Source organism: Aspergillus stella-maris (assembly GCF_047715825.1).
Source record: "Aspergillus stella-maris strain CBS 113639 unplaced genomic scaffold BDV14scaffold_55, whole genome shotgun sequence".
In the NCBI taxonomy this organism is placed as follows: Eukaryota; Fungi; Ascomycota; class Eurotiomycetes; order Eurotiales; family Aspergillaceae; genus Aspergillus; species Aspergillus stella-maris.
In genome coordinates, this window is record NW_027396849.1 from 170,824 (window position 1) to 196,594 (window position 25,771).

Consider the following 25,771-nt stretch of genomic DNA (forward strand, 5'->3'; position numbering starts at 1 on the left):
AACTTATTACATGGACAAATGAGATGAATTCCAAACAAGAAACATTGGTATCATGATTTTTATCCTGTATCTCTAAAATATATTGAAACATAGTGTAACATAATGTACATGACTCTTGAAATGCTCGCTCGCAAAATGCACCAAATCTAAATCGCATGCGCATGATACTCTAACAATAGCTGCAATCCATCCCAAACACTAGGCAGCTTAAGTAGCCAACGCCTGCGAGGCAAGCTTCTTATTCCGCTTGACCAGCGCAGCAAGTTTCTTATCGACTGCATCGAGCTCCTTCCTCGACGCCTCAAGCTCCTTCTGGCTCTTGATCGCGAAGGACCGCAGCTCCTCATCTGTCATGCCAACGACATCGTCCAGATCCGGAAGGTTGCCCATGACCACGCCCGCGGCACCGAGCATATGCTTTGCAGTCGCGGCAGCAAAAGACCGGACGGAGGTAGCAGTGGCATTCATGAGCTCGGCCGTATTGGCGATAGCCCAGTTATGCGTGCGGGTGCTGTCTGCTTCCATGGCGGAGAGGACATTAGGCGGGAGCGGGGCGGCAGATGAAGAAGACAGGTTACCCTGACCATCTGAGGTCGTGGACGGCGCGGAAACGGAGCCGGAAAGGCCAGCGGCAGAAGTCTCATCAACCCAGCAGACGTTGAAATTTTCCGGGGTAGCGAAGAGGGCGTCGAGACCGCCACCGCGGTTTGTGGCGTCTGGCTCGGTGATGGGGATCGTGGGGTATTCTTGGAAGGTGTCAATGGCCCAGGAGATGCTCTTCTCGAGCGCGAGGTAGCGGTCTTCTTCCTCGGGGGTGAGGTGGTGGAGGATGCAGCCGCGGGGACTGATGAGGCAGCGGTGCTTAAGAGAATTGGTCTCGGAGCTGACGCGGATGGGATCGCCGCGGAGGAGGGCTTTGCGGTGTTGTTCGGTTAACTCGATAGGCTGCTTGAGGTCCTCGTAGTCGTCTGAGGTGCACTTCATGTCGAAGCGCTGATTGAGATTGGAAGGATTGAACAAGGGGTGAGTGTTGAGATCCAAGGCGCCTGACTTGTGAAGTTGCGACAGCAGTGCCTGCAGCGGAGAAGTGCGCTCAGTAAAGAGTTCCTTGAGCGAGGCACCAGTGGCTTCCGCATCCTTGAGCAACTGCTCGACTGTGTTCTTAGCACGCCACGCTTCAGGCTGTTTCGGCTCTGCAGGCGCTTTAACCTCGGGAGTCGGAGGCTTTGACTCTTTAGGAGCTGGCTCAACCGGCTTCGACTTCTTCGGCGATTCGGTCTTCTCGGGCTCCTCCTTGGTAGCTACAACACTAGGCTTGCGAGAGCTGGCCGCAGTAGCAGACTCAGATGGCAGGTTAGGCGACTCGGTAGGTGCCTTCTTGGTCTTCCGCTTCCTACCGATGATAGGAGCTTGCACCGGCTCCTCAGGGGCAGTTGTGGTCTCCTGCTGCTTGGCCTCTGCTTCCTTGGCTTTTTGCTTGCGCTCTTTCTTCAACTGGCTCTTAGTGATGGACCGCACTGGTGCAGAGCCAATACGGGAGGATGCCGGAGGAGAGTTGGCGCGAGAAGCGGTGGTAGATGCATAAAGGTCCGCTTCAGATCCAAGATCACCAGGGGTATCAGACCGGCTCTGGGAAGACACACTGTGTCTTCTGGAGCGGACCTTGCCTGTCATCGAAAGAGACGCTACCGACTGGGTCGCAGACATGGGAGGTGGAGTCTCTGCCTTTGGAGTATCAACAACGCGAAGGACGCGAGGTTGACGAGGTGCTGGCGATTCCGCCACTCGCGCAGCTCCAGTAAGAGGCGTGTTTGGCCGTGAGTTAATGCTAGATGCAGGGGCAGCCTGAGAAAACGGGATGTGGTACGGTGGCTCTGTGGCTGACGGTGGTTCCGCAGCGTTAGGAGTATTGAAGCTCAGGTCTAACTTCATAGGCTTAACCTTAGCTGAGGGCGGTGCTGTCTTCGCATCATTGGTCCCTATGGGCTTTGGTAGGCTGGGTTCGGCCTCCGCAGCAGCGTCTAGCTCTTCTTTTGACTTTCCACGCTTTGAACGGACACGAGAGGCTGGCTTTGCTACAGGAGAGCCTAGAGAGATCTCTGCAGCATTCTTGGTCTTGCTGGATGAGGGATTGGCTTCAGCACCTTGTTTTGACTCAAGCCCGGCATCATCCTCGGAACTTCGAGACGCAGCGGCGACCGAGGGCGAGGGAGGCTCCAATCCAGGTGGTGGACCAGTCACGGATGACACGGGGCTAGCAGGTTTCGCATGCTCCTGGAATAACGCGGCAATGGAGTGCGGTTGCGGGAGAGGTAGGCCCGGCGGGAGACTTGGGGTTCCGGAACGTCCAAGGGGTTGAGAGTCGCTCATCAACTGAGACCGCATGAGAGATCCGAAGCTATCGGCAGAGCGTTTGTGGCTTGCACCAGCTCCGAGGGGCGGAAATTCTTCATCGACTATGAAACCCGAGTCAGCGTCCGCAGAAAAAGGTAGGAGTGCACGGGCTGGTCAATGGAGCGTATTATAGAATCAGAGACAAAAAAGACATGAAAAGACAGCAAAACAGACAAGAACAAGACTATGACGGAATTGACAACGGCTTCAAGATACGAAAGGGCAGGCATATAATTACAGAAAACCCCGCGGTCGACCTGACCCAGCGGACACACGAGGCGCAATGTCTATATGAACAATATTTGTGAGAAATGGGTTGCATATAGAGCCCTGCTTCGGTTTATCAAAGCCAGGTCAGGGAGGTTAACGTACATTAAACCATGAGCAGACCGAACGGCCCAAAAGACGCTGATAGCTCAACCCAGCTGGGATGCGGAATGGTCAAACAGACGTGACGGTCACCAGAAATGACAAACCGAAACACCGTGTCCATAAATGCAATGAACCTCTAGCCATGATAGACCGTAGAGGGGGTAAAGAGAGAAGAGACAAAATGACAAAAACAACCATGATTAATCCATAAGAAACGCCAATGACACGCCCCGCCCAAGTCTCTTATTTTTTGAGAGCCGTTGCTAAATGCTTCGTTCAGTGCAGAAAAAACGTCACAAGATCGAACATCGAATTAAGAACGGAAGTGGAGGGAAACATGTAGTCCACATCCGTCTAAGGTATGATATCATGTCATGATAGAAAAAGGAAGAATAAACGGGAAACCAGAACTCTCGCAAGAAGAAAGATAAAACAGATGCAAAAAGGGTAGTCATCATGGAACAGAGAAAAGAACATAGAAGGTGGCAAAATAATCCAAGGTGAAGAGGAAGGGCAAATCACCAGCGGTTGAAACCGCTACCATACATCATGGCGTACCCACCTTGACCCTGACTCCCATACAATCCTTGACCAGCAACTGCATTCGCACCGACCTGGTGCATCCTCGCCTGCAGGATGCTCGGGTCCGCAAGATCTACTACACCGCCTCCACCGGAGGAAGTGTTAGCATGTCTGTGCTTCTTCCCCTTCTTCCTCTGTTTCTGTGACCCAGAGTCGGAGGTGTTCCCCGTCTGAGCGCCATAGACAGAGCTGAGAAGGCCGTTGACAGGAGTCAGGGGAGGGGGAGTTTGATGCTGTTGGAGAAAAGGAAACATTAACTCACGCTTGTTGTCTTGTCCCGGTAACCCACTCGCATTGGTACCACTGCGGCTGCGCAGCAGCTCGCGCATCAATTCCGGGTTGGCTTCCTGCTTGCCGCCCAGTCCTAGGTTGACGTTAGACGTAAAGCCGTGGCCTTGAGCAAACATGCCACCTCCGCTGACTGGAGGAGTACCTGCTGTCTTGAGACCAGGAGGGGGCCCTTGAACGCCACTAGTGTAGTAGTTGCTGGCAAGGCTGTGCTGTGGGCTGGGAGCAGCAAGCGGATTGGGTGCACCCGACTGCATCAAAGAAGGCTGGTTCAACATCCGAGAGCCTGCAAGGTTCTTGGAGTTGGCGTCGTTGAAAGTGAATCGAGAGTTCTGGCGGTTCTGCGCCTGGAGCTGGCTAAGCTGAGCATTGACCTGGCTTTGTAAAAGACCCTGACGAGCTTGAGCAGCTTGGTCGAAAGCAGAAGAGTTGATTCCAGACTGCAAGGGATCCACAAGGCCAGCCTGCTGATTCCCAGCCGACTTGAGAAGCATAAGCTGTTGCTGCTGCAAAGGCGTCAAACTGCGATTGTTCAGATTGATGCCTTGGAATTGATGACTAGCAGCGGATACAGGTGAGCCAACAGCCGAGCTTGTCGTTGTGCCTTGCTGCGACGGGGGTTGAATAGCACCATGGGATTCGCGGCCGGTACGTCCTCGCGGAGGATTGGAATCATCTGGTTCGCCACCGAGTTGCAGACTACCACTCTCACGGCCTTCATCTTCAGCAGGTGCGGCCTGCAAGAGTTCTTGTTCTCTCTTGGCACGCTCTTGTTCCGCCTTTTCTCGCATGGCTCGTCGCTTAACGCCGCCGTAGGGATCGATGAATGAGGGGTGGTTCTCGATGAGAGTAATCTCTTCTTGTGGCAGGCCAGCCGCCGAAAAGACGAACTTGAAGCACGGTGAGTTGACAGCCTTTACCAAGCCATCCAATAATGGCGTTTCCTTGTCTTCTGGTGCTGCAGCAGGCGAGGGAGCTGAGGGAGCGGCTTCGGGCAACGAAGGCGTCCGGCGTTGTTCTTCTTGGGTCGGCGGCGGCTTTTCACTGCGCTTGACTTCCTCCGATGGGGTTGCAACAGTCGCAGGCGCGGGTCGCGGGCTTTGTGACGGTTGGCTACCTGTAAGACTTGTTCGTCTTGTTCGGTTGATGGCCGAGTCCTTGTTCGCCCAGCTAGCGGATGATGGGAGAGCGGATCCATCAAGCGACCGACCCGCATCGTCCTTGCTAGGTTGACGCCGTAACGTTTGTGAGATTGGCTGTGCAGAGGTTCGAGAAATATAAGCGGGCGCGGCGGCAGGGCTAGGGGCGCCGGGGACTCCGTTCGACCGTTGAGTAGAGATAGTATTCATGGAAGACAAATCTTGGCGGCTGTAGCTGTCGCTGTCCTCGCCGGTCTCGTGCAGGAACGTGCAATTTCTGTTATGGCATTGCTCATTCCGCAAGAACGAGGAACAGTACTTTGTCGTTCCGTATTGCGCCCTACCAACGTCAGTAACCACATGGGAGAGCTTTATGGCGCAGGGAAAACCCACCTCAAGATCCGGTCTCCATTACCAGAGCCATCCACCGCGCTGATGCAGGTCGCAGCATCACTCTTTCGAGCATATGTAACGTAGACGCCAATACCTTGGTTGGGGTTGCCACCGGGCTTCGCTTTGCTGACAACAATCTTTTCGATATCGCCATATTGACCGAAGTAATCCCTCCCACGCAGCGTTTGAAGCAGTTGGCTTTCATCGCGTATTGTAGGATTGAGGCCGATAACGTAAACGAGGTTTTTCTGCACGACACGAACGCCTGCGAGATTCTTGCGACTGGAGGCTTCAATTTCGCGCTTTTCGGCTTCTTTCTTCTTTGCAGCAGCTGCTTTCCGGTGTTTGAGTGCCAGATCCGCCTTGAACCTATTGCGAAACGAGACATTAGCGCCAAGAACGGGAATAGATCGGACCGGGGTTCGCGAGTAACGCACTCATCTGCATCGGGCACCTTATATTGGATGGTGCTTTCATCATAAGGCCGTCGGCAATTTGGGCATCGACCCTCTTCGTTTTGAGTTTTGATGTTGTTGTAGCAGAATTGACAAATCTGTAATGGAGTTAGACGTGGTCAATCGCAGGTTCGATGTAAGAAGGTTCGTCGCGAAGCTCCCGAAAACTCATGGAGGAGGCGTACCTGATATCCGCAAGGACAAGGTTTGAAGTTTTTATCCGAGAGATCGAACTCTTCGATGCAGAGAGGGCTGCAAAGAACCGAGGTGTTAGTCGATCACAGTGTGGAGTGCTTGAACGCCCAACAACACGTACCAGAACTCGTCGTCATCGTCAATGACGGAGTCAATCTGTTGGCGACTTGACATTATCGCGGTTTATGTGAATATTATGGAGGGGGGCCGATTCGTGGGTAAGGTCTAACACAAACGCCCGTCTAACCAGCGGAAGGGGCAAAGGACAACGGCGACCAAGAAAGGGGAGGGTGACGTGTCGTAAAAGAGAGTAGCGTATGGCGAGGTCCGGAGGAGGAGGACAGGAGGTTCGTGGAGGTTGAGCTCGAGGAGGGGAGGTATAGACAGGGGAGGAGAATGCGTGAAGGCAAAGAGACAGAATCAATCAAAGTTGAAGCTTTGATGTGTTGGGAGTCTGCAAGCGTTTGCCGCGTTTGCATTGGCTGGAAGTCACGTGCTTCAATCACGTGCGTTCCGCAAAAGCTCCTTTGGAGGATGCACGACGTCTATCTACCCGCGCTTCGATCAGCCCCCCCAATTGCCTCAACCTTTGTGCTGCAATTGCTGCAATAACCATGGCCGCCTCTCGCTCTGTTATGCGGCTGGGTGCTGGCCGCTCTTTGGCGTCCGTCGCCCGGTCATCCCGCAATTGCCGTGCCTTCTCTTCGACCCCTCTACAGCAGGTAGCAAAGGCGACCACTGCTGGCACGGAGACCCCAAACATGCGCCATGCAGACCGTCCTCGTACGTTCACGAAGCTCAGACACCAATTCAGATGAGTCGAGGAAGTCACAGATCAATTGACTAACTTTCCGCAGCCCAGGGCCCTCTCCGCGCTCCCGTTGTCAACCCTGCCGACAAGCACCAGGAAAAGGCCGATAGCCTGCACAAGTACGGCCAGTACATCATGGCCTGTCTGCCCAAGCACGTCCAGCAGTTCTCCGTATGGAAGGACGAGCTGTGCATCTACGTCCCTCCCTCCGGCGTCATCCCGACGATGAGCTTCCTCAAGTACCACACCTCCGCCGAATTCACGACTATCTCAGATATCACCGCCGTCGACTACCCAACCCGTGACCAGCGCTTCGAGGTCGTCTACAACCTTCTGAGTGTCCGCTACAACTCCCGCATCCGTGTCAAGACGTACGCCGACGAGGCCAGCCCTGTTCCCAGTGTGACCGGTCTGTTCGAGGGTGCTTTGTGGTACGAGCGTGAGGTTTACGACATGTTCGGTGTTTTCTTCTCGGGACACCCCGATCTCCGCCGTATCATGACCGACTACGGTTTCGACGGCCACCCTCTGCGCAAGGACTTCCCCTTGACTGGATACACCGAGCTCCGCTACGACGAGGAGAAGAAGCGTATCGTCATTGAGCCTCTCGAGCTTACCCAGGCCTTCCGTAACTTCGAGGGTGGTACCGCTGCCTGGGAGCCTGTTGGCTCTGGTCGGGATAGGACCCCAGAGTCGGTACGTAGTATTCCAAAAATTACTAAACGTGCTGATGCTGACTGCAATACCAGTTCAAATTGGCTCAGCCTAAGCCCGAGCCGCCCAAGGAGGAGGAAAAGAAATAGAAACAATATGTACCGTATTTCCCCATGCTTTCTCGTTCTGTATGTACATACCGCCGTGTCTAGGTTAGATGAATTTCCGGTGTTTTCAAGACGAGCCTCCTCATGTAGCCGAACCGCGCATCAACTGTAGGACCCTATCGATCGAATTACAATCAGATGTCAATATAGGTAGGAAACTTCTTACGGGGTAAGGCAAGGTTAAAGGTACCATGTAGTCCAGACCGTCAACCAGCGGGACCTATAAAAATGTCTTGGCGCGCGCAACCAACAAAAAAAAATGTCTCCGCATCCCTCAAGAAATCTACAACCGCAAACTTCTAACCTCCACACTCAACACAAACCAGCTTGAAACCTCTTTCTGTACCCTACACAGGAAGAGTTTCATACTCATATTACATTCATCAAGCTCTACAACATAACCCGCCGCCAAAATGCCCAAACGCAAGCTCTCCGACCGCGATGCCAACCCCGACTCGCAAGCGCATTCGCATTCGCAATCCAAATCCCTCACCAAACCCGACGCCGCAAGAGCAGCCGAAAACAAAGAAATCAAGCTCCAAACAGCCCGTTTAAAGCACCAATTCGACTTCGGCGTCACGAGTCTCTCGCGCGCGCTCAAGGCAGCCCGGATCTCAGAGCGGCAGAAGCTCGGACGAAGGCAGAAGGAGGTTAAAGTCCCGGCGGGGGCGGAGGATGATGCGGCGGTGAGAAACTCAAAGTATAAGAAGGGGAAGGGGAAGATGGGGGGTAAGAGTAAGAAGGGGGATGTTGATCCTGAAGAGGCGGCGAGGAGGATTGAGGGGGAGATTGCGGTTTTGAAGGTATACATATCCTTTTTTTTTCTGCTTGGTTTCTTCTACTATAAGAACTTATATATCTGACGTTGTGTTCCTGCAGACACTTGACCCGACGAAATGCGCAGAGAAATACCTCTTCAAGCAACTCGCCAAGACAAAGCGGATTGAAGAGACGCAGGTGTTCTACAGATTTAAGCAGGCGAAGAAACTCACCGTTGAGGCGCCGAAGAGTACAGAGGAGGCAAATGTCACGGCGCGGTTATTCATGAGTCAGCCGGTGAAGAATGTCCTGCCGGGGATCATGGAGAGGTTGAAGGCGTTATTTGCGCTGGACAAGGAGAGCGGGAAGAAGGTTAAGAAGGGTACTGGAAAGGCGACCGAGAACGACGAAGAGCAGGCTCAGAGGGAGGTGTCCATCCCGGTATCTGACGACGAGGATGACGCCGGAGACGAGGACATCGAAATGGAAGACACAGACGGCAACAGCGACAGCGAAGAAGACTACTCAGCCTTCGACGCCCGCCTAGCCCCAGACTCCGACGAAGAAGAAGAGTCCGAAGACGACGCCCTCACCAGACCTCAAATCCGCCGCTCCTCAATGTCCATAACCCCCTCACCAGAACCCTCCCCCGAACCCTCAATATCACTATCCGCTTCACGCACCCCCTCTCCACCACCAACCAAGAAACCAAAACCAACCGGTAAAGAACCCAAAGCCCCCGCAACAAGCACAACATTCCTCCCATCCCTAATGATGGGCGGGTACTGGTCCGGCTCCGAGAACGAAGAAAGCGACGTCGACGCCGAAAACGCAGCAGACGACATCGCGCCCAAGCGCAAGAACCGCATGGGGCAGCAAGCTCGCCGTGCACTCTGGGAGAAGAAGTACGGTGCTGGCGCGAAGCACGTTAAGGAGACGGCGAATAAGAAGGGAAACAAGAAGGGCAAAGGGCGCGATAGCGGGTGGGATTTGCGGAAGGGTGCGACGGGTGATGGTGATGGGTCGAGGAGCCGGTTTGGCACGGGGTCGAATTCTATGGCTGTTACTGGGGAGAGGAGGTTTGGTGGTGCTTCTGCTGGTGCTGGGGACGGTGGGAAGGATGCGAAGAAGAAGGCGGACGCGAATAAACCGTTGCATCCTTCTTGGGAGGCGGCGAGGAAGGCGAAGGAGGCGAAGGCTACTGCTGCTTTCTCGGGGAAGAAGGTTGTTTTCGATTAAGCGTGGATACAAGTATCATGATATCAATCGGGTTGCATTTAATTTGTTGCATTTCTATATTCAAAGAACACTGAACTGAACACCGCCGCCCAGAGGATGCAGTGGACGGTCTACGAGTAGGTATCTTGCTAGCGTAACACAAAACAAACAGACAAGAGCATATAAGCCCATCCATCAAGATCAAATATCAGACCAAAAGCACCATGGAAATGCAATATATCTCAGTAGGAGATAACATCAAAATTGCAACCATCCCTCAGGCTTCATATCCCCCGCCCCTGGCATCGACTGCCCATCCGTCTCAAAGCACGGAATAGCAGTAAACTCGCCAAGTTCCTGCGGGAAGTTCGCGCCAAAGTGGTCGAAGCCGATATGCGGGACTGTCCCAAATGTATGCGGGGTGAGAAACTCTGATGGTGAGGTCATATCCGCGTGGGATAATGCTGTGTTTGGTATTGTTTGTTGGCTGGGACCTGCACCAGGTCCGCCTAATGAAGGGTCATGGCCCGTGGCAGTAACGAGACCCGGAGGTACGACGCCATTTCCGTTTCCTGCCTCTGTGGGGAATGAATCATGGAAGGGGTTGGGGTTGGGGTTGGCAATAGTGGCTTGCTGGGTATCAGGTGAAACGGGCCCTGTCTTCCAGAGCATTTCCCAGTTCTTGAAGCGGTCGTAGGCGGATTCAAGTGAGTTGGATTGGCCCGCGCCTTGGGTTGAGCTGTACTCTTCTAGTCGGGATATGGCACGCTCAAGTGCTTCAATGACGCTAACAGCTGATCGAGCTGATCCAACGCCCATTGACATGATTTTGATGAGCGCCATTCCCTTTTGGATAGCTTCGCGGAGGCGCTCAGTGCGTTTTGTTAAGCTCTGCGCGAGGATAACGAGGAGGGCAGCGCGGCAGGAGGAGAATTCTGTGAATGAGGCACGGGCAAGGCCCGTCTCGTCGCGTAAGAGTCGACAGAGGTCGATAATTTCAAGAGCTGCCTCAACACAATCGGTGACGAGAGTTGAGCGGTTTTTAGAGACCCCAGAAGATAGCTTTATTGGTGAGACTTGGAATGTAGCGGAGGAGAAGCCCTTCATGCTGCTGAAGAGGAATGGGCGGCCGAGGAAGATGCGGGTGAGGCAGTAGTCGAGCTTTAGGTGGACGTTTGCTCGGAATAGGGGACCACTTGGGTTGAGGTCTCGACAGTGTGTTTCTTCTGGAAGGGTGTTCCACCAGTCGACTAGGTGTTTGCGTAGGTTAAGGAGTCGTTCGATACAATCCTGCTGTTGGTTCTTTCGACATTTCCGGAGAGCGCATCTTGTACTGTCAGCGGAGAAGATGGAATGAGAGCAGACTGCTTACATTTCATTTGAGACCTCGCCGAGTTTCAGGGTTAATGTTATCAAGGTCACCATATTGGTATGATTGGACACTTGACCGTGCGGCATCAATCCCGGGAAATCAACAGGAAAGGCGGCATCCACATCCGTGTCCGACAGAGATACCGGTCTTCCGTGCAGAATACTGACGCGTCTGGGACTGTTAGCATGCGGTTAAGATAGATTTTGGGGGCTATTCACTTCTCAATAGTATACGCCGTCCAAAACACCCTGTTTCGGATCTCAACCATATGAGGACGCAGACCCTCACCGCTGTACTTCCTATGCATGCCGTTCTGGATTGCCATCTTCAGCGCAAGGCCAAAGTACGTGTAACAAAGACCAGACGTATCTAGCGGCAATAGATAAGTACCAATCAACAGACAAGCCTGAACACTCCGAATGGACGCAGAAGCTATGATATCCGGAAGTAGTTTCGAAGCAAATTGGTAGAACGTCAAGCCAACTTCATCCTCCGAAAAATGATCGTCGGTGTTGGCCTGGTTGGATAGCCGATTGACAGGTGTTGCCGATTCCATGTGTGCAAACTGCGTTCCAACTGCGAGGACCATAAGGATAGAGCATACTGCGCCGGCGTCGTTCGATGATAGGCTTTCGGGATTCGTATAACAAGTATCGAGCTTATTTCTGAGCCAGTCTTCCTCGACGTAGAAATTGTTTGTCTGGGCGTATTTGAAGAACATTTGAACGAGAAAGTCGGCTACAAAGCGCGGCGGCAGGCATGTGACTGATGCTGATACCACAGCTCCGGATTGTAATTGTGTCGCGCGCCATCGCTCCTCGAAGGGTTCCGCATCGGTCGATACCTGAATTGTTAGCAGAGCACAGCGAACGAAGCTGGCTGACCTACCCCCGGTGTCTCGGCTTTCATCCACTCATCGATCTTCTTCCGGATCTTCATCGAAAAGTTCAAGTACGAGAACTCGCCAGAGTACTCTATGACGCCATTAGCCCTTTGATCGCCAAACTACACTCCCACAAAGTCCTCAAATCCAGGCAACATACGCGTCGTATTATCCGGCAACGCCTTGATCGTAAAATCCTCATCCTCAAGCGCCAATTCCTCGAGCTCCTCTGCATCCAGTTGCACCGATTCCGCCGGGTTGCCCTCCGATTGCGAACCCCGGTGTTGGCTCTTCAATTCCTCTGCAGTTTTCCTCAGCGACTGAATATCAAATGAGATGTTCGGTACGTAATGCTGTAGTATCCGTTCCATGCACCGGATTCGTTCCGACTCGAGCATGTCGTGGCGGCTGCGCGCGGCGGTTCGTTCGAGGAGACTAAACCCAAGCTTCAATTAGCTTTGTTTTGTGTACGTGTCGGTATAAATTCCAATAGCAACTCACGAGACAGAAGACGCCCCCGCAAACTTATCCGCCTGGTCAGGATGCGTAAAGACGCATTGGCGCCGATACCGCAGGCACCGGCGACAGGGCACGCCGCCCTCGCATTTCTCCTTGACGCGACGGCAGCCATCGCAACTACCCAAATAAACAATTTAGTCTAACAGTGAATGGTAAAAAGGTAGATTGGTTGCTCACGCTCGCACCGCCCTCTTGCGGTTTTCCTCCGAAACGCGGGGTCGCTTCTGGGATGCGGTGGCCGCGACGGCGGGTGTGGATGGGGCCTCGTCCATGGCAGTGGGATAGGATCAAGGGGGGTGCGTGGTGGGGGTCATTGTAGGGTAGCAGCCCGGTAAGGAATAAGAGTGAGAGGAGAGTACCTGGGGAAGTAGAGGGAGAAAGGAGGAAAGATGATTGGGAAGCCAGGGAATTTTTGGCCGATTGCGAGCTGACCGGCTGATAAGCGGTCCCCGTTCCAACTCTACCGAAGGCCCGCAAATGGATCGGGTTAGGGAGCCTCATGCCTGCACTTTATTAGAGATGCTTATCTCTATATTTACTGGATAGTACGTCCGATTATGATGCTAGTGGTTTTTTATACTCGATCTGTTATTTGCCTGTGTACTTCCAGCCATTCAGCGCTAGTGCTTGAGCATAGTGGGCGTTCATTATATATAGCTGCAGGCACAAGGTACTAATCCCTAACGACCATCAGTCGCATGAGCACCATTCAAAGCGTGAGTTTAACGAGAATCCCATTACCAGCGATGATCTCGCCCGATACAATGCTGGTATCACGGCGACGAGAGTAATTAATGATTACTGAACATATCGGCCGAATCCCGAACCCACCTACATCATGCGGGGAAGGAAGTACTATAAAACATTCACCTGGAACTATCTTTAACATCAATCGACCTTAAGTTCACACCACTGTCTTTTATTTGACCTCAAGGGTAATTATACTCAAAATGCCCTTCTACCAAATCGAACACACCATCCCCCTCTCCAAACCCCAACGGGATGCTTTAGCCAAATCGATAACAACCATCCACACGCGCAAATTCTCAACACCGAAGCTCTTCGTTAACGTCCGCTTTACAGATTCAAGCCGCGATTTCAATTATGTTGGTGGAAAGGAAGTAAGCTACCATTTTCATACCTCCCGCTACATCCAGGTAGAGGGAGAACGATATTGACAAGGGCACAGTGCGCTATAAACCGCATAACAGGCTACGTGCGCGCTGGCGGAAGCAGATCCAAAAAGGACTTTGATGAGGTGGCACTGAAGATTCTAGAGGCTTGGAATAGTATTATTATTCCTGAACATGAGAATGGTGAGCGACGACAGGAGCTAGAGCTCAAAAGGGTGTTTATCATGGGGGCTATCACGACGGGGGTGGAGAGTGGATTTGTGCTGCCTCAGGTAAGGCTGACTTTGCATTGCTCGGGCTGGGTCTGAGTGTGAGCTGATAATGGGCACGAATACAGGCCGGACAAGATGCGGCCTGGCTAAAGGAGAATACGCCGCGATTTGAGGAACTTGCAGCGCAGGGTAATCCGGAGTTCATTGAGCTTGTAAAGGAGGACCTGTGAGTTCCCGCTTCGGGTTAGTTTCGCCGCTTCGGGGATAGCCGCTTGATACGCTGTATTGTCATCACCGCCCCAGGATAACTAGGTGGATTGATCAGGATTGATTGATTGTTGACCAGAGAGGTGGCTACCATTCGGATGATTAATCTCAATATAATGAATGAAACTCAAAGGTCTGTGTACACAGGTCACGCCACCTTAATAACGTGGCTGCGTGACATATATCCCCTTCACATGACCGCCAAGACTATTAATCAGCAAGTATCTAATCTGTCGTTTTCTGAAATACAAGGTATAACCTACAAGATATAATACATTTTAAGTCCTTTAGAGATATTTTTTACAAGGTACACTTGATATACACATAAACTCGTACTACATTCTAAGTACTTAATAACTACTTATTAAGTACTTAGGTTTTTTTGTGTATTGGTACTGAAATAGCTCCAGTGGCTTGAAAGGTCATACATAACAAAAAAGGTAAAGTGTCAATCACCTGACTGCCAAGGCCAGGAACGTGGAGCACGACCAAAAAAACGAGGCCCGGTCACCTGTAACCACCAAAGGTCTTGATCTTCTCACTATGGTCTGTATAGAGTTTAAATATCTGGCCAGACTCCTCATTGGATCCTGAGAAGGCATTTTGTTTTCGTATTCTCCATCAGTTGCCTGTTTCAGTAGTCTCATGTATATGAAGCGAACAAAAAGTCCACGCGCGAACATACTGTCACTTTCCAAAAACTTGCATGCCACCAAAAAGACGTCTACCATCTCGAAGCTTGGTGGAGCAAGAAGGAAGGATCCAACTTGCCACAAACGCGTTAAAAAAGAGCGATATCTCAAGTATTCGTCGTGCAGCAGTGGTTTTTGAATTCCTCGATCTACCCTTCAGGACCAATTAAATGACCTTCAATTTCGCACAGAACAACGCGCCAACTGCCACAGGCTATCTCAAATCCAGGAGGATACTTTAATAGAATGGATAATATCCAGGACAAGCATGGAGCAGCTCCTAGGCCATCACAGGTAGAGAATATGGCTAACATTATTCTCCAATCTGATAATCCATCTCTATATACCCCTGTCGGCAAAAACTGGGTCTCAACACTTATTAGTTGACATGAAGGGATCAAGAGTCGATTTGCCAGGAAATATAACTTTAAGCAAGCTAAATGTGAGGATCCCAAGACCCTTCAAGCATGGTTTGAGCAGCTACAGCAGGTCCGATTGGAGTATGATATTTTGGATGAGGATATCTTCAATATTGATGAAACAGGCTTTGCAATGTGCCTGGTAGCAACTACTCAGGTAGTTACAAAGGTAATATGGATACAAGACGTGGAAAACCTCATCTACTTCAACCAGGCAATCGGGAATAGGTTACAATAATCGAGTGTGTCAATTCAAGAGGCTGGGTCCTTCCCTCTACCATTATTTTTAAAGGAAAAGTCCATATAGAGGGATGGCATGAGAAGCCTGCTTACCACATGATTGGAGGATCTGAGTTAGCCAGAATGGTTGGACTATTGATAAGATAGGCCTCTGGTAGCTTCAAAAGGTGTTTATACTTTCAACTGCTGGCTGTACAGTTGGTCGATATCAATTACTTATTTTTGATGGCCATGGAAACCACCTTACGCCTGCCTTTGATAAAGCATGCAGTGATAATAATATTATTGCTACTTGCATGCCTCCTCACTCTTCACACCTTCTACAGCCTCTAGATAGTGGTTGTTTTGGTCCTTTGAAGCGTGCATATGGAGGCTTGGTGGGATCAAAAATGCGCCTTGGATTCAATCATATCAACAAGCTAGACTTCTTAAAGGCATATCCTACAGCTCACCAGGAGGTCTTTAAATACCAGAATATCAAGAGCAGGTCCAGCTGCATCTATCTAAGCTATCTGCAGACCCTAGGTCACCTCATGCCGAGTCATTTAGATATCTCAGGCACCTATCTGCCAACATAGATCAATGTGAGCTTTTGCGTCTGTCATATTGAAGCTACATGTTACATACAGCAAATGGCAATCCCCTGCCTCAACCCCAATCGTCTTCCATGAAGTGAAGAAGTTGGCTCTCATAGTCAGCGAAAATATTCCTCCGCTTGTGTCATTCAAGAGCATTCCACTACTGTGCCGAGACCAAGTACGCAATCGCTCTCCAAATTTCCCGGGCGATGCTTTCCAAATCCGCTCCAGTTATCACAAAATCATGCTCATTGGGTGGAACCAAGGCCCGGAGAAACATCTCCTCGAAGTGAATCACCAGCGGTGCCCCCGAGATAGCAGCTGATCCGTCCTCATTTCTGGTGATGACTATCTCCTGTTCGCATCGTGCATGCTGCCCCCGGGTGCGGAGCGATGGGCCCATACTCCTCGCTGTCTGCCTTGGAACCCATTTCTCTAGGATGATCTTCGCCCTCGGTCGCTCGATTGAAATAATGATTGCGACTTTTACATCGCCATTGGAATTGCTGATCCACAGGTTGGCCATTGCTCGTAGATGGTTGGTACTCTCGGAATACCCGCACTCCACCACAACTGCTGGCCATTGCCGCGATCTACCGGGAGGGAGTGTCCAGGGCGAGAAGGAGGCATCTGGTTCCTTCGATATACCTCTAGACGTGACCCTAGTAGCACCATCCAAGCTAAGCTCGTTGTCGAGATTCATAGTCAAAGTCTGGCCGAGAAGCTTCTTCGTGAAGGCGCCATGCGCCACCTCGTGTGGCTTCTCTACAAGTTTCACGATCAGGTCTCTGGCACCCTCGTCGTAGTATATCCTGGCTCCTTTTACGCCAAAGATCTCGATGGGGTAGTCATCCGAGCGTCGAACGATGGCTGGAGGAACGTTAATGAAATGAACGTAGCAGGTGGTGTGGAGTTCTAGCTGAAGCGCGATGTACTTCTTGATACCGCATACTGTCGATCCAATCGCGGTCGGTGTCCCAGTCGGTAAAGATGAAGCGAAAAGCATAGCGTTGACGGAAGTGTCTATGGTCGATGTGGTGTTGGTTATAGCGTCTTGATCAACGGCAGAGGTGAGGGCGAGGGATCCCATTTTGATGCGGATTGAACCTTAGATGGTGGCGGTCTGGAAACTTTCTTTGTAAGATCTCCAATAGCGAAATCTTATCCCTGCTGATCTAATCCAGAAAGCTAACAGCATGACAGTGGCAAGCAAAGGAAGAATCTGTCCCCCTGGGGAAGTCGGGCTAAGGTAGCGACTGGTCCAAACGGAAGCCACGCCCAGCACATCCATTGACATTCACCACCATGTAGGATTATTTGCCAAACAGTGCGAGTCACCGGCCATATCAAGCTGAATGACAAAAGATAACAAGACTAGATTGGCTCATACTGTTTAAGTGCAAATGGGATCAAAACAAATTCAGTCACCAACCGGAGACAACATATGAAGGCAATAGGAGGACAGATTTAGCAGGATGGCTGGAGAGATATTCACCTTGATTTACATCCAGATTAAATAATTTAGACAGTTGTGAATCGCTGCATACTGTTTCTATAGAACAGGGCCGGGACTTTAAGGGGTGAGACGTGGTGCTGAAGAGTGTGTTGGAAATCCTACGGCCATGGGAAGAAGGAGGCATCTTGAACCAAGGATCTGGTCAAACCACAAGCTTACACCTGGTCTCAACCCAGAACCCCAGGCGGATCTCACAAAACGGCTTTAGACCTCCTCGGTCGTGTGCTTTGCCCCGTATGTCCTAGCTACACCCCGGCTGTAGTTTTTTGGGATGCCATGGACAGGAAATACTTGATTCTAGGATTCATGATTCCAAGATTATTCTGATCCCAGGAATAATAGAACCGGACTAAATTGGTTCTAAGAAAGCTGCTCCTGGTATTGATCCTTAAATAGGATGGACGTACTAGCAGGATAAATAGTTCAAGATAATACCTGACCTAAAGATTTGCCTTATCTAATCTGCTTCATTATCAAACTTTTTATCATCCAATAATAATACTTTTTTTACACGATTGTGATGCGAACGCCCTTCAAAGTTAAGTGTTGAGGAGCGAGCAGGGTCAAGTGCGTAATTGGTTCTTTTCTGGTGCCAAGTGCAAGTGCACAGGCTACGGAAAGGCCTGTGTAGGCTATTAGAGCAGAAAGAGCAGAGAAACTCTAAGTGCCGCTTGTAGGTTCCTCATTGTAAAGAGCATCCGCATGCTGATATCTCTGTAGCTTGCGTATTTGCAATGGATGCTTATACTACTTGCGAGACATAATAGGTGTATTCGCAAGATATTTAAGACTGGCTACCAACAAACACATACCTAGTACAACTCTAACACCCTCCAACGCTCTCATTAGGTTCGCAATCTTTTTCAGCGACGCAGCACAGGCTCTGTTACTACGGCTTCTTGGGAATCCAACAGGCATGGGTCTGTCAGAAGCAGGCAGGCAACGAGAACCAATGGTTACCCGCAACTAGTGAGGGGCTACATCAGTTGTACACGGGTATCTACCATCTTTCTGTTTAGTAACTAAGTCAATGAGCTCGCTCACTCAGTCAATATTCACTTAGTTCTCGCTAATCTGAAGCTACTTCCTCTGACCAACTGTAGGGTTCACTACATGGTGAAAGAGGAAACAAAGAAGGAGGGAAAAGAAGGAGGGGAAAGGTGACATTTTGTATGGTGCCTGGCCTGGCCGGTTGAACCTGGAGGGCTGTAGGATTTGGCCGCGAAGGAGGCCATTTTCGGCGTTTTTTTTATCGTGATTTGAGAGAGACTGCGCACTCACTGAAGTTGAGCGCCAACACAATGACTTTTAGCAATGCTTGGCGGGTGCAGAATAGTGGTGCGAACGCTTGGGCGGCGGCAAGAAGCTGGGAGTTAGAGGTGGAAATGCGACCATTTATGGCCTCAGTAGCGGTCATTTTCGGCGTCGATTTCACAGGTCCTCACATTCTATATGTAAAGGAGATGAAGAGTCGAGAGGATCTTGCGGCTTGAGTTCTATATAGCATTCAGATAGCACTTCAGTCTAGACATCCAGCTTGATGTCAAGATCAAAACCCATCAACCTCCGTGCCAACCCCCCTCTCCCTCCCAACCTCAAGCAGCTTATTCCCCGTAACAAGATCCATGATGCCCATTCCCACGACCTTCAATATGACATTCTGTCCCTCGGACACCTCAAGCATCCCCTCCTCACCTAGTTTCTCATCACCATATAGCTCCCCCAACTCAATTAGCGACTCTCCCTTAACCCCAGCCTTGATCAACTCCCCCGACTCCTCAAGACATGCCTCCCTCGAATCAACATATACCACGCCGCCGCCAGAGAGAAGTGTTTCGATATCAATCTCCTGCATATGGGGCCTATATGACCCAATTAGGGAAATGAAGCGGGATTTGTTCGAGTCACCGAGGTAGGAGTAAGGAAAGTTCGGCTCCGTACTCGGCGTGCAAGAGAATATCACGTCCGAGTTCCCAATAACTTCCTTTAGACGAGTTTCATACTCGCTTTGCTCACTTCCCTCCTTCGCAAGGGTACTAAACTGGACATCCGGATACCCCCCCCTCAACTCACTCACAACATCCCTCTCCAACTCCTCCAACCTTTTCACGCCCCGGTTCACAAACATCACACCCTTGATTTCCCCAGGACAAAGCAACAACGCAAGTCTAGCATGCCACTCCGCCTGCCGTCCCGACCCCAAAATAACAACCCGCTCCTTGCTCAACGCGCCCTTCTTGCCCCTGACACGCACAAAAAGCGACATAACACACAGCGCTGTCCTAAACGCCGTAATCTCCGCCGCACTAAGTAGACCCTCCAATCTTCCCTCCGGAGAAAAGATATTAATCACGCCAATTATACCGGCTTTCGCACTAGCCGTCACAATCTTTATACCCGTGGATTCTGTATTCGAGACGGGCATGAATAAAGACAGGTTGCCTGTTCTGGTGGTTATGGCTGTGCGGAGGGGTTGGTGGACGCTTTTTTCGGCATTGGGGGCATGGTGTTGCGCCGTTACTGTTTTGAGGGCGCTGTTGAATGTTGAGAGGAATGAGAGGGTTTGTGGGCGTGTTAGGCTGCGCAGGAGGGTCGCGACGGCGGGTTCGGGGAGGAGGTACATCTTTCTTTTCTTGTTCTTTTTTTCTCCAGGTGATTATGTGGTTGTAGTAAGGGTGACGTGGTAGTTTGAAGAAAAAAGAGATATTTTATATGGATTTCGGAAGAACTTGCTTATTCTCTTGAAATGTGGAGGTTGTTCCTGATAGCGCGGAAATAGCTAAGGTAAGTTAAGTTGGAGAAGCACGGGGATGCCGGCGATGTCGGAGTCGGAGTCGGGGCGGAGATCGTCTCTATGAGTATGGCGGCTAGACATGGTGTGGTGTGTACACTAGAACCTTAAAAAGATCGAGAAAAGGGTAGGAATTCAAAAAAAGAGAGCGATTATACTATAATGTTATTACTGGGAGAAGATTGTATAGAATATCGTTCATTATCATAATGGGAACCCCGCATCAACGCTGCAGGGTCTATCTAAAATATGCATGCATGCATGCATCCGCTAAACAATCTGGAAACACAAACGCTTAAACGAAACGAACCACCAACACCAGTTCAAACAGAACAGAAGCTGAACTTGACGTCGAACTGGTCTAGTTACCAGCCCTGAAAGTGGCCCTAGCGCGGCGCTTCAGCTCAGCAAACATCGCCTCTTGCGACTGCTTCGTGCGTCCAACTGCCTCAGTGTTCTCGACAGCGCGACGGAGCAAGAAACCCATGCACTCCTTAACAGAGCCCCAAGTCAGCAACTTGTAGACGTTGGGTGACTCAGTGGTGGCAGTCTTCTCCTGCGCCTCAGCGGACTGGAATCCCTCGAGAAGTTCGCAGCTGATTTCATCCGCCATACCCTGGAGCTGGGCGTAGCTGAGTTCAACATTTGAGGTGTCCTGCCCCTGCGCAGCCTGTTGGAGACGGAGAGCGTGTGCCTTGCGAACGGACTCGCGGTTGTGCGTGGCGATGATGACGTTGACGGGAGGGAGGTCGGTAGCATGTTCAATGGAAGCAGACTTGAGCATGGAGTTGTACTTTCTTGTGAGGAGGGCCTCGACGACGCCGTCGTAGCATGCATCCGTCTCTTCCTTCTGAGACCAAATCAGGTGGCGGGGTTCAGTCTTGAGGTAAGCGCCGCGGACGAGCTTGACGCCCAGTGTGTAGCCCTCTTTGCGGGAGATCTCGAGGTGCTTGGCGAGGGTGGCGGGGGTGGAGCAGAGGTAGGCCTGGTAGGTGTTGTAGAAGACGGCGCGGCCGGGGGTGCGCGAGTTGCAGTACTTTTGGTACTTGGTGGCCCATTCTTCGATGCCAGGTTGCACGGCTTGTTCTTCGGCGTCGACGAGGAGACGCACGTTGCGGGAGATGGCGAGGTCGCATATTTGTTGAATGGCTTGGTCCATGAATGGCGAGGGCATGGCTCGCTTTTGGAGGTATTCAAGTGCTTGGACACCCATTCCGGTGAACCTGCAAAGTTAGTTGGTGCTTGCATTGCTGAAGAGAAGGAGGACTCACTTCAAAGCTACAAAATCACCCTCCTGAGCCATGTCAACAGTTTGGAGTGTACCGTCTAACCACATCTGGATCTCCTTGCGGCTCGCCGCTTCATCGGCGGGGTCTGCGTTGGACTCGCCAACAAGGACCTCACGAGCATATCCGAGCAAAACTCCACGGTAACCAAGTTGCTTGATGTTGTTGATAGAGCGCTGAACCTCGAGCTTGTTTTCGCCAGCATTGAACTGCTTGTAGATGGTGTGCTTGACGAGGAGATTCAAAAGAGGGTTCTTGGCAACATCCAGAAGAGACGTCTTAGGGTGTGCAAGAGCAGAAAGTGTGTAGATGCATGGCTTGAGAAGAATAGATGATGAGGAAGCGGAAAGGATGATCAAAGAGCGGAGGACAGAGGAAAGAGGCAGCTTTGCCAGTGGCGAGCTCAAGGACTTCTTTGGTGACTGAGTTTGGCGCAGCAGGGTGGTTGTATCAGCTGCAATGGAGGACTTAGCATTGCTTGTCCGGCTGACGAATCTGGAGGTTCGATAGGATGAAGAAGGTTTGGTGGATAGAGCCCGTACTGGGCGAGGGGCGGCGGCCTTCATTGTGATGGTAGTTTAGATGGCAGGGGATGATGTCTTTGAAGACGATTTCAGAGTTGATGAGGATAAGTATAGCTAACAATACAGAGAAGCGAGGTGGCGATGATTATTATGTGCGATAGCTGAAGGATGGATGGATAGGCAGGTGACAGTTCCCGGTAGGAACCGCTTTGAACCGGCAAGGGCTCTCTTACTTTGTTACACATACAGCCCGCGTGAGGTTGTGATTAGGTACTATCAATAAATACCCTCACCGGCAACGGAATGCAAGATCTACTGATTCTTACAATTAGATTTGGGCACAGACGGGGAAGTACGAGGGATGCGAACTCCGGTGTGTAGCCGATGCCCACATCTAGTTTCTATGAGTAAAGCGAACCGGGAGAGTGGCGACTGGCGCCCATTGCAGTGGAAGGATATCTCACCGGCTGTGTCTTATGCAAACCGGCTTCCGCGCTTACCAGAGTAGATCTGGCGAAGTTGATGCCATCTTGATGCTATCTACATTGATACTGAAGCGGTCCACGGGCCGGTGTTAAGGACCCACCGGGATGCAGCTGGCTGACCGGGCCGGTTACCTTCACTCAGTGGTCTCAACACGATGGCAAATTACTCTTATCTACACTTCTTTCTGCTGATAATGCTGCCTAGAGATAGTGTTATAATTTTTAGATTGTTTATCTTAGCTATTTTTACATAGGATATTACTGGCTGTTCAAGTAGAGCATCTTAGAGTGAATAACCCTGATCTTCGAGGCATCAATAGCTAGCCCAATGAAGACTAGTCTCATGTGAATGAAACCAACGCCCGGTTCCCGTAGAATTCAACCAATAGGAGCTGCCAACTGCACAGCAACTGGGTCAAGCTTTGGATTAGCGGCAGATTTGGCAGGGATTTATGCCAAGCATCTCAAAGCATCAGTCCAGCAAAGGAGGATCCCATTAGTCACTGAAACAGCTTCAGCAAACATGACCAGGCCTCATGACATCTGATCCAGATCATTAATATGGACGCTGGAGATTCTGCGGAGAAGACCCCGGAATCCTCATGCGAAAGTCTGGAGAAGTTGGTTCAACAGGGCAAAGAGCGCGAACTGTCGCCACAGGTACTATGAAACGGCTGAGATTGCGACATGAGGGATAATTGACGCACCTTACTGGGGTATCTATCTCCGAAGCACACCAGGCACAGGCACAGGCACAGATATCAGCGTCAGCATAAACTCACTGCAATTTCGCCGAGGATACGCCTATCGTAGATACTGCCTCTTCTCCCATCAATTGCCCGAAATGGACACCTTGGGCAAACCCCACAGATCACCCCTGGACGGGCCTGCCCACATTACCGCCTCAGAGCCAATAGGGTTAATCGCCCACACAACCAAACTGTGAGTAAATTTTATCTCGTGGTGGAAATGATAAGCCGTTGACTCAGCAATCTGGGGTCTGCCGCGCCTGTGTCAGTTTTTATAACACTCCGCTGCTGTCTCCCCTCCATAGAGTCCATACTGCACTGTCCTGCTACTTCTGACCAGGCAGAACACACAATGACTCGCCACTCGGTCAAGAGCATGGAGGAAGGTCGGGCTGAGCCTGTCCAGGATGACTACGGGTATGAGCCCAAGACCATGGTGGGCGAGATGGAGGAGACCGTTCACACCAAGCGTGGTTTGTCGTCGAGGCAGTTGCAGCTTTTGGCTATTGGTGGTTGTATTGGAACGGGTTTGTTCGTGGGGACTTCGACGGTCTTGACGACTTGCGGTCCGGCGCCGCTGTTGATGAGTTATATCGTTATGGCGTCGATTGTGTGGTTTGTCATGAATGTTCTCGGTGAGATGACTACGTATCTGCCTATTCGTGGTGTCTCGGTGCCGTACCTCATCGGACGGTTTACTGAGCCCAGTATTGGTTTTGCTGCGGGATACAACTACTGGTATTCGTTTGCCATGCTGTTGGCTTCAGAGGTGAGTACTTAAAAGTGACCCTCCCATTCAAGAGACTAACATCTCAGGTCACCGCTGCCGGACTCATCATCGAATACTGGAACCCTCCTGTCAGTGTTGGTGTCTGGATCGCCATCGTTCTTGTTGGTATGTACCTGCCGTTCCTCCCAAAAATATCGCTAACATAGACAGTCATCCTTGCCCTCAACGTTTTCGCAGTCTCGTGGTACGGAGAGTCCGAGTTCTGGTTCGCTGCGTTGAAGATCCTGGCCATCATTGGCTTGATCATCCTCGGCGTCGTTTTGTTCTTCGGTGGAGGACCGAACCACGACCGCTTAGGATTCCGCTTCTGGCAGGACCCAGGTGCCTTTAAATCACACCTAGTCGATGGTGATACAGGAAAATTCCTAGCTTTCTGGACAGCTTTCATCAAATCCGGCTTTTCCTTCATCTTCTCGCCCGAACTGATCACCACCGCTGCCGGAGAGGTCGAGGCGCCCCGTCGGAACATTCCAAAGGCCACCAAGCGTTTCATCTACCGTGTCTTCACTTTCTACATCCTTGGAAGCTTGGTTATTGGCGTCACTGTGGCTTCTAACGACAAAACCCTTGTTGCTGGAGTCGAGGCCGGAGAATCTGGCGGTGGTGCTAGTCCCTTCGTCGTTGCCATCTCCAACGCTGGAATTGGAGGTTTGAACCACGTGGTCAACGCCGCTATTCTCATCTCCGCCTGGTCGTCCGGTAACGCATGGTGTTTCGCTGGCTCGAGAACACTGTGCTCTCTCGCTTCGGAGGGACAGGCTCCTAAGATATTTGCCAAGTGCAACAAGAACGGTGTTCCTTGGGTGGCTGTCATCGCGACCTGGTCTATTGGATTGCTCTCCTTCCTCAACTTGTCCAGTTCCGGACAGACAGTCTTCTACTGGTTTACCAACTTGACCACAGTTGGTGGCTTCATCAACTGGGTTCTCATCGGACTTGCTTACCTTGTATGTCTTTTTATCCTTCAACTTGCCGAATGAATGCTAACTGAAACAGCGCTTCCGCAAGGCCCTTCAATTCCACGGCATGCTCGACAGCCTCCCCTTCAAGACTCCTCTACAGCCCTGGGGCACATACTACGTGATGTTCGTCATTTCGATCCTCACCATCACAAACGGATACGCCGTGTTCTTCCCCGGCAGCTTCAATGCCACCGACTTCCTTGTCTCATACATTGTTATTGCCATCTTTATTGTCCTCTACGTCGGTCACAAGGTCTGGTATCGGACCCCGTGGATGACCAAGGTGTCGGAAATTGATATCTTCACTGGCAAGGATGAGATTGACCGTCTTTGCGAGAATGACTTGGAGAGACACCCAAGGAACTGGCTGGAGAGGATCTGGTGGTGGATTGCTTAGATACTGGTATATATGGGATATGATAGATATGAATATATATGTTTGGACTATAAAATTACTTGACTAGAAATACCTTATAGTCAGCTACCATGCGCTACTAAGTAGAGCGAACTCAGTCAAAGTGACTTAGGAGTCGACCGGTCCCGGGCGGCATTCCTTCGAACAGACCAACCTTGTGGGCAATCAAATCCCGACTCCGCATATCGCAAGGACCCAGTCATGAATAATGCAATGTATCATGATGTTATCAGATAGTAATCGGTAATCTGGAGTAAGCATATCTACATTCTACAATCAGTGGCGGGGCGGAACCACCAACAATCCACCACAGATCCGGCCCGGTCAGTGTCCCACCCGGAAAGGCCCCGGCTCCGGTATGCAGTATGTACTCGGTGATCCTTGCGGGGCATAACTCATGGATGAATTATGGAATATTCTTTTTTCTGGTCACTGGCAATTGGCCGGCTGATACACTCCCTGTCGCCGGTTGTAACCGGTGTTTAAATCACGGGAGCTTCCCCGCATACTG

The 25,771-nt window shown here is 51.1% G+C and overlaps 8 protein-coding genes across 8 annotated transcripts; 4 read left to right on the plus strand and 4 right to left on the minus strand.

The window, feature by feature from the left end:
• Positions 1 to 49: 49 nt before the first annotated feature.
• Positions 50 to 6,248, minus strand: BDV14DRAFT_179096 (CCR4-NOT core ubiquitin-protein ligase subunit MOT2). Its single transcript, XM_073769693.1, has 6 exons — positions 5,940 to 6,248; positions 5,809 to 5,875; positions 5,606 to 5,721; positions 5,169 to 5,537; positions 3,611 to 5,115; positions 50 to 2,456 (listed from the first exon to the last, which is right to left on the minus strand). Exons 1-6 carry the CDS (start codon positions 5,990 to 5,992, stop codon positions 208 to 210), a joined length of 4,359 nt encoding a protein of 1,452 aa, XP_073625118.1. The 5' UTR covers positions 5,993 to 6,248; the 3' UTR covers positions 50 to 207.
• A 128-nt stretch (positions 6,249 to 6,376) lies between these two features.
• Positions 6,377 to 7,527, plus strand: BDV14DRAFT_179100 (complex I 30 kDa subunit family protein). The gene is made up of 3 exons (XM_073769694.1): positions 6,377 to 6,601; positions 6,676 to 7,325; positions 7,379 to 7,527. Exons 1-3 carry the CDS (start codon positions 6,433 to 6,435, stop codon positions 7,430 to 7,432), a joined length of 873 nt encoding a protein of 290 aa, XP_073625119.1. The 5' UTR covers positions 6,377 to 6,432; the 3' UTR covers positions 7,433 to 7,527.
• A 336-nt stretch (positions 7,528 to 7,863) lies between these two features.
• BDV14DRAFT_203134 (BUD22 family protein) lies at positions 7,864 to 9,448 on the plus strand (the record flags this gene model as incomplete). The annotated part of the gene is made up of 2 exons (XM_073774214.1): positions 7,864 to 8,253; positions 8,330 to 9,448. The coding sequence occupies 2 exons, from the start codon at positions 7,864 to 7,866 to the stop codon at positions 9,446 to 9,448; spliced, it is 1,509 nt and encodes a 502-aa protein (XP_073625120.1).
• A 237-nt stretch (positions 9,449 to 9,685) lies between these two features.
• Positions 9,686 to 12,473, minus strand: BDV14DRAFT_203135 (Zn(II)2Cys6 transcription factor; the record flags this gene model as incomplete). The annotated part of the gene is made up of 7 exons (XM_073774215.1): positions 9,686 to 10,754; positions 10,800 to 10,970; positions 11,018 to 11,643; positions 11,688 to 11,773; positions 11,843 to 12,117; positions 12,184 to 12,318; positions 12,379 to 12,473. 7 exons carry the CDS (start codon positions 12,471 to 12,473, stop codon positions 9,686 to 9,688), a joined length of 2,457 nt encoding a protein of 818 aa, XP_073625121.1.
• A 608-nt stretch (positions 12,474 to 13,081) lies between these two features.
• Positions 13,082 to 14,072, plus strand: BDV14DRAFT_179107 (uncharacterized protein). Its single transcript, XM_073769695.1, has 3 exons — positions 13,082 to 13,322; positions 13,391 to 13,606; positions 13,672 to 14,072. Exons 1-3 carry the CDS (start codon positions 13,152 to 13,154, stop codon positions 13,774 to 13,776), a joined length of 492 nt encoding a protein of 163 aa, XP_073625122.1. The 5' UTR covers positions 13,082 to 13,151; the 3' UTR covers positions 13,777 to 14,072.
• Positions 14,073 to 15,764: 1,692 nt separating this feature from the next.
• Positions 15,765 to 16,917, minus strand: BDV14DRAFT_179111 (uncharacterized protein). Its single transcript, XM_073769696.1, has one exon. It carries the CDS (start codon positions 16,830 to 16,832, stop codon positions 15,903 to 15,905), a length of 930 nt encoding a protein of 309 aa, XP_073625123.1. The 5' UTR covers positions 16,833 to 16,917; the 3' UTR covers positions 15,765 to 15,902.
• Positions 16,918 to 18,807: 1,890 nt separating this feature from the next.
• On the minus strand, positions 18,808 to 21,901 carry BDV14DRAFT_191820 (FAD-linked oxidoreductase; the record flags this gene model as incomplete). The annotated part of the gene is made up of 3 exons (XM_073771541.1): positions 18,808 to 19,904; positions 20,419 to 21,272; positions 21,321 to 21,901. 3 exons carry the CDS (start codon positions 21,899 to 21,901, stop codon positions 18,808 to 18,810), a joined length of 2,532 nt encoding a protein of 843 aa, XP_073625124.1.
• Positions 21,902 to 23,290: 1,389 nt separating this feature from the next.
• On the plus strand, positions 23,291 to 25,297 carry BDV14DRAFT_179116 (proline-specific permease). The gene is made up of 4 exons (XM_073769697.1): positions 23,291 to 23,862; positions 23,910 to 23,988; positions 24,034 to 24,830; positions 24,880 to 25,297. Exons 1-4 carry the CDS (start codon positions 23,446 to 23,448, stop codon positions 25,240 to 25,242), a joined length of 1,656 nt encoding a protein of 551 aa, XP_073625125.1. The 5' UTR covers positions 23,291 to 23,445; the 3' UTR covers positions 25,243 to 25,297.
• The last annotated feature ends 474 nt before the right edge of the window (positions 25,298 to 25,771 follow it).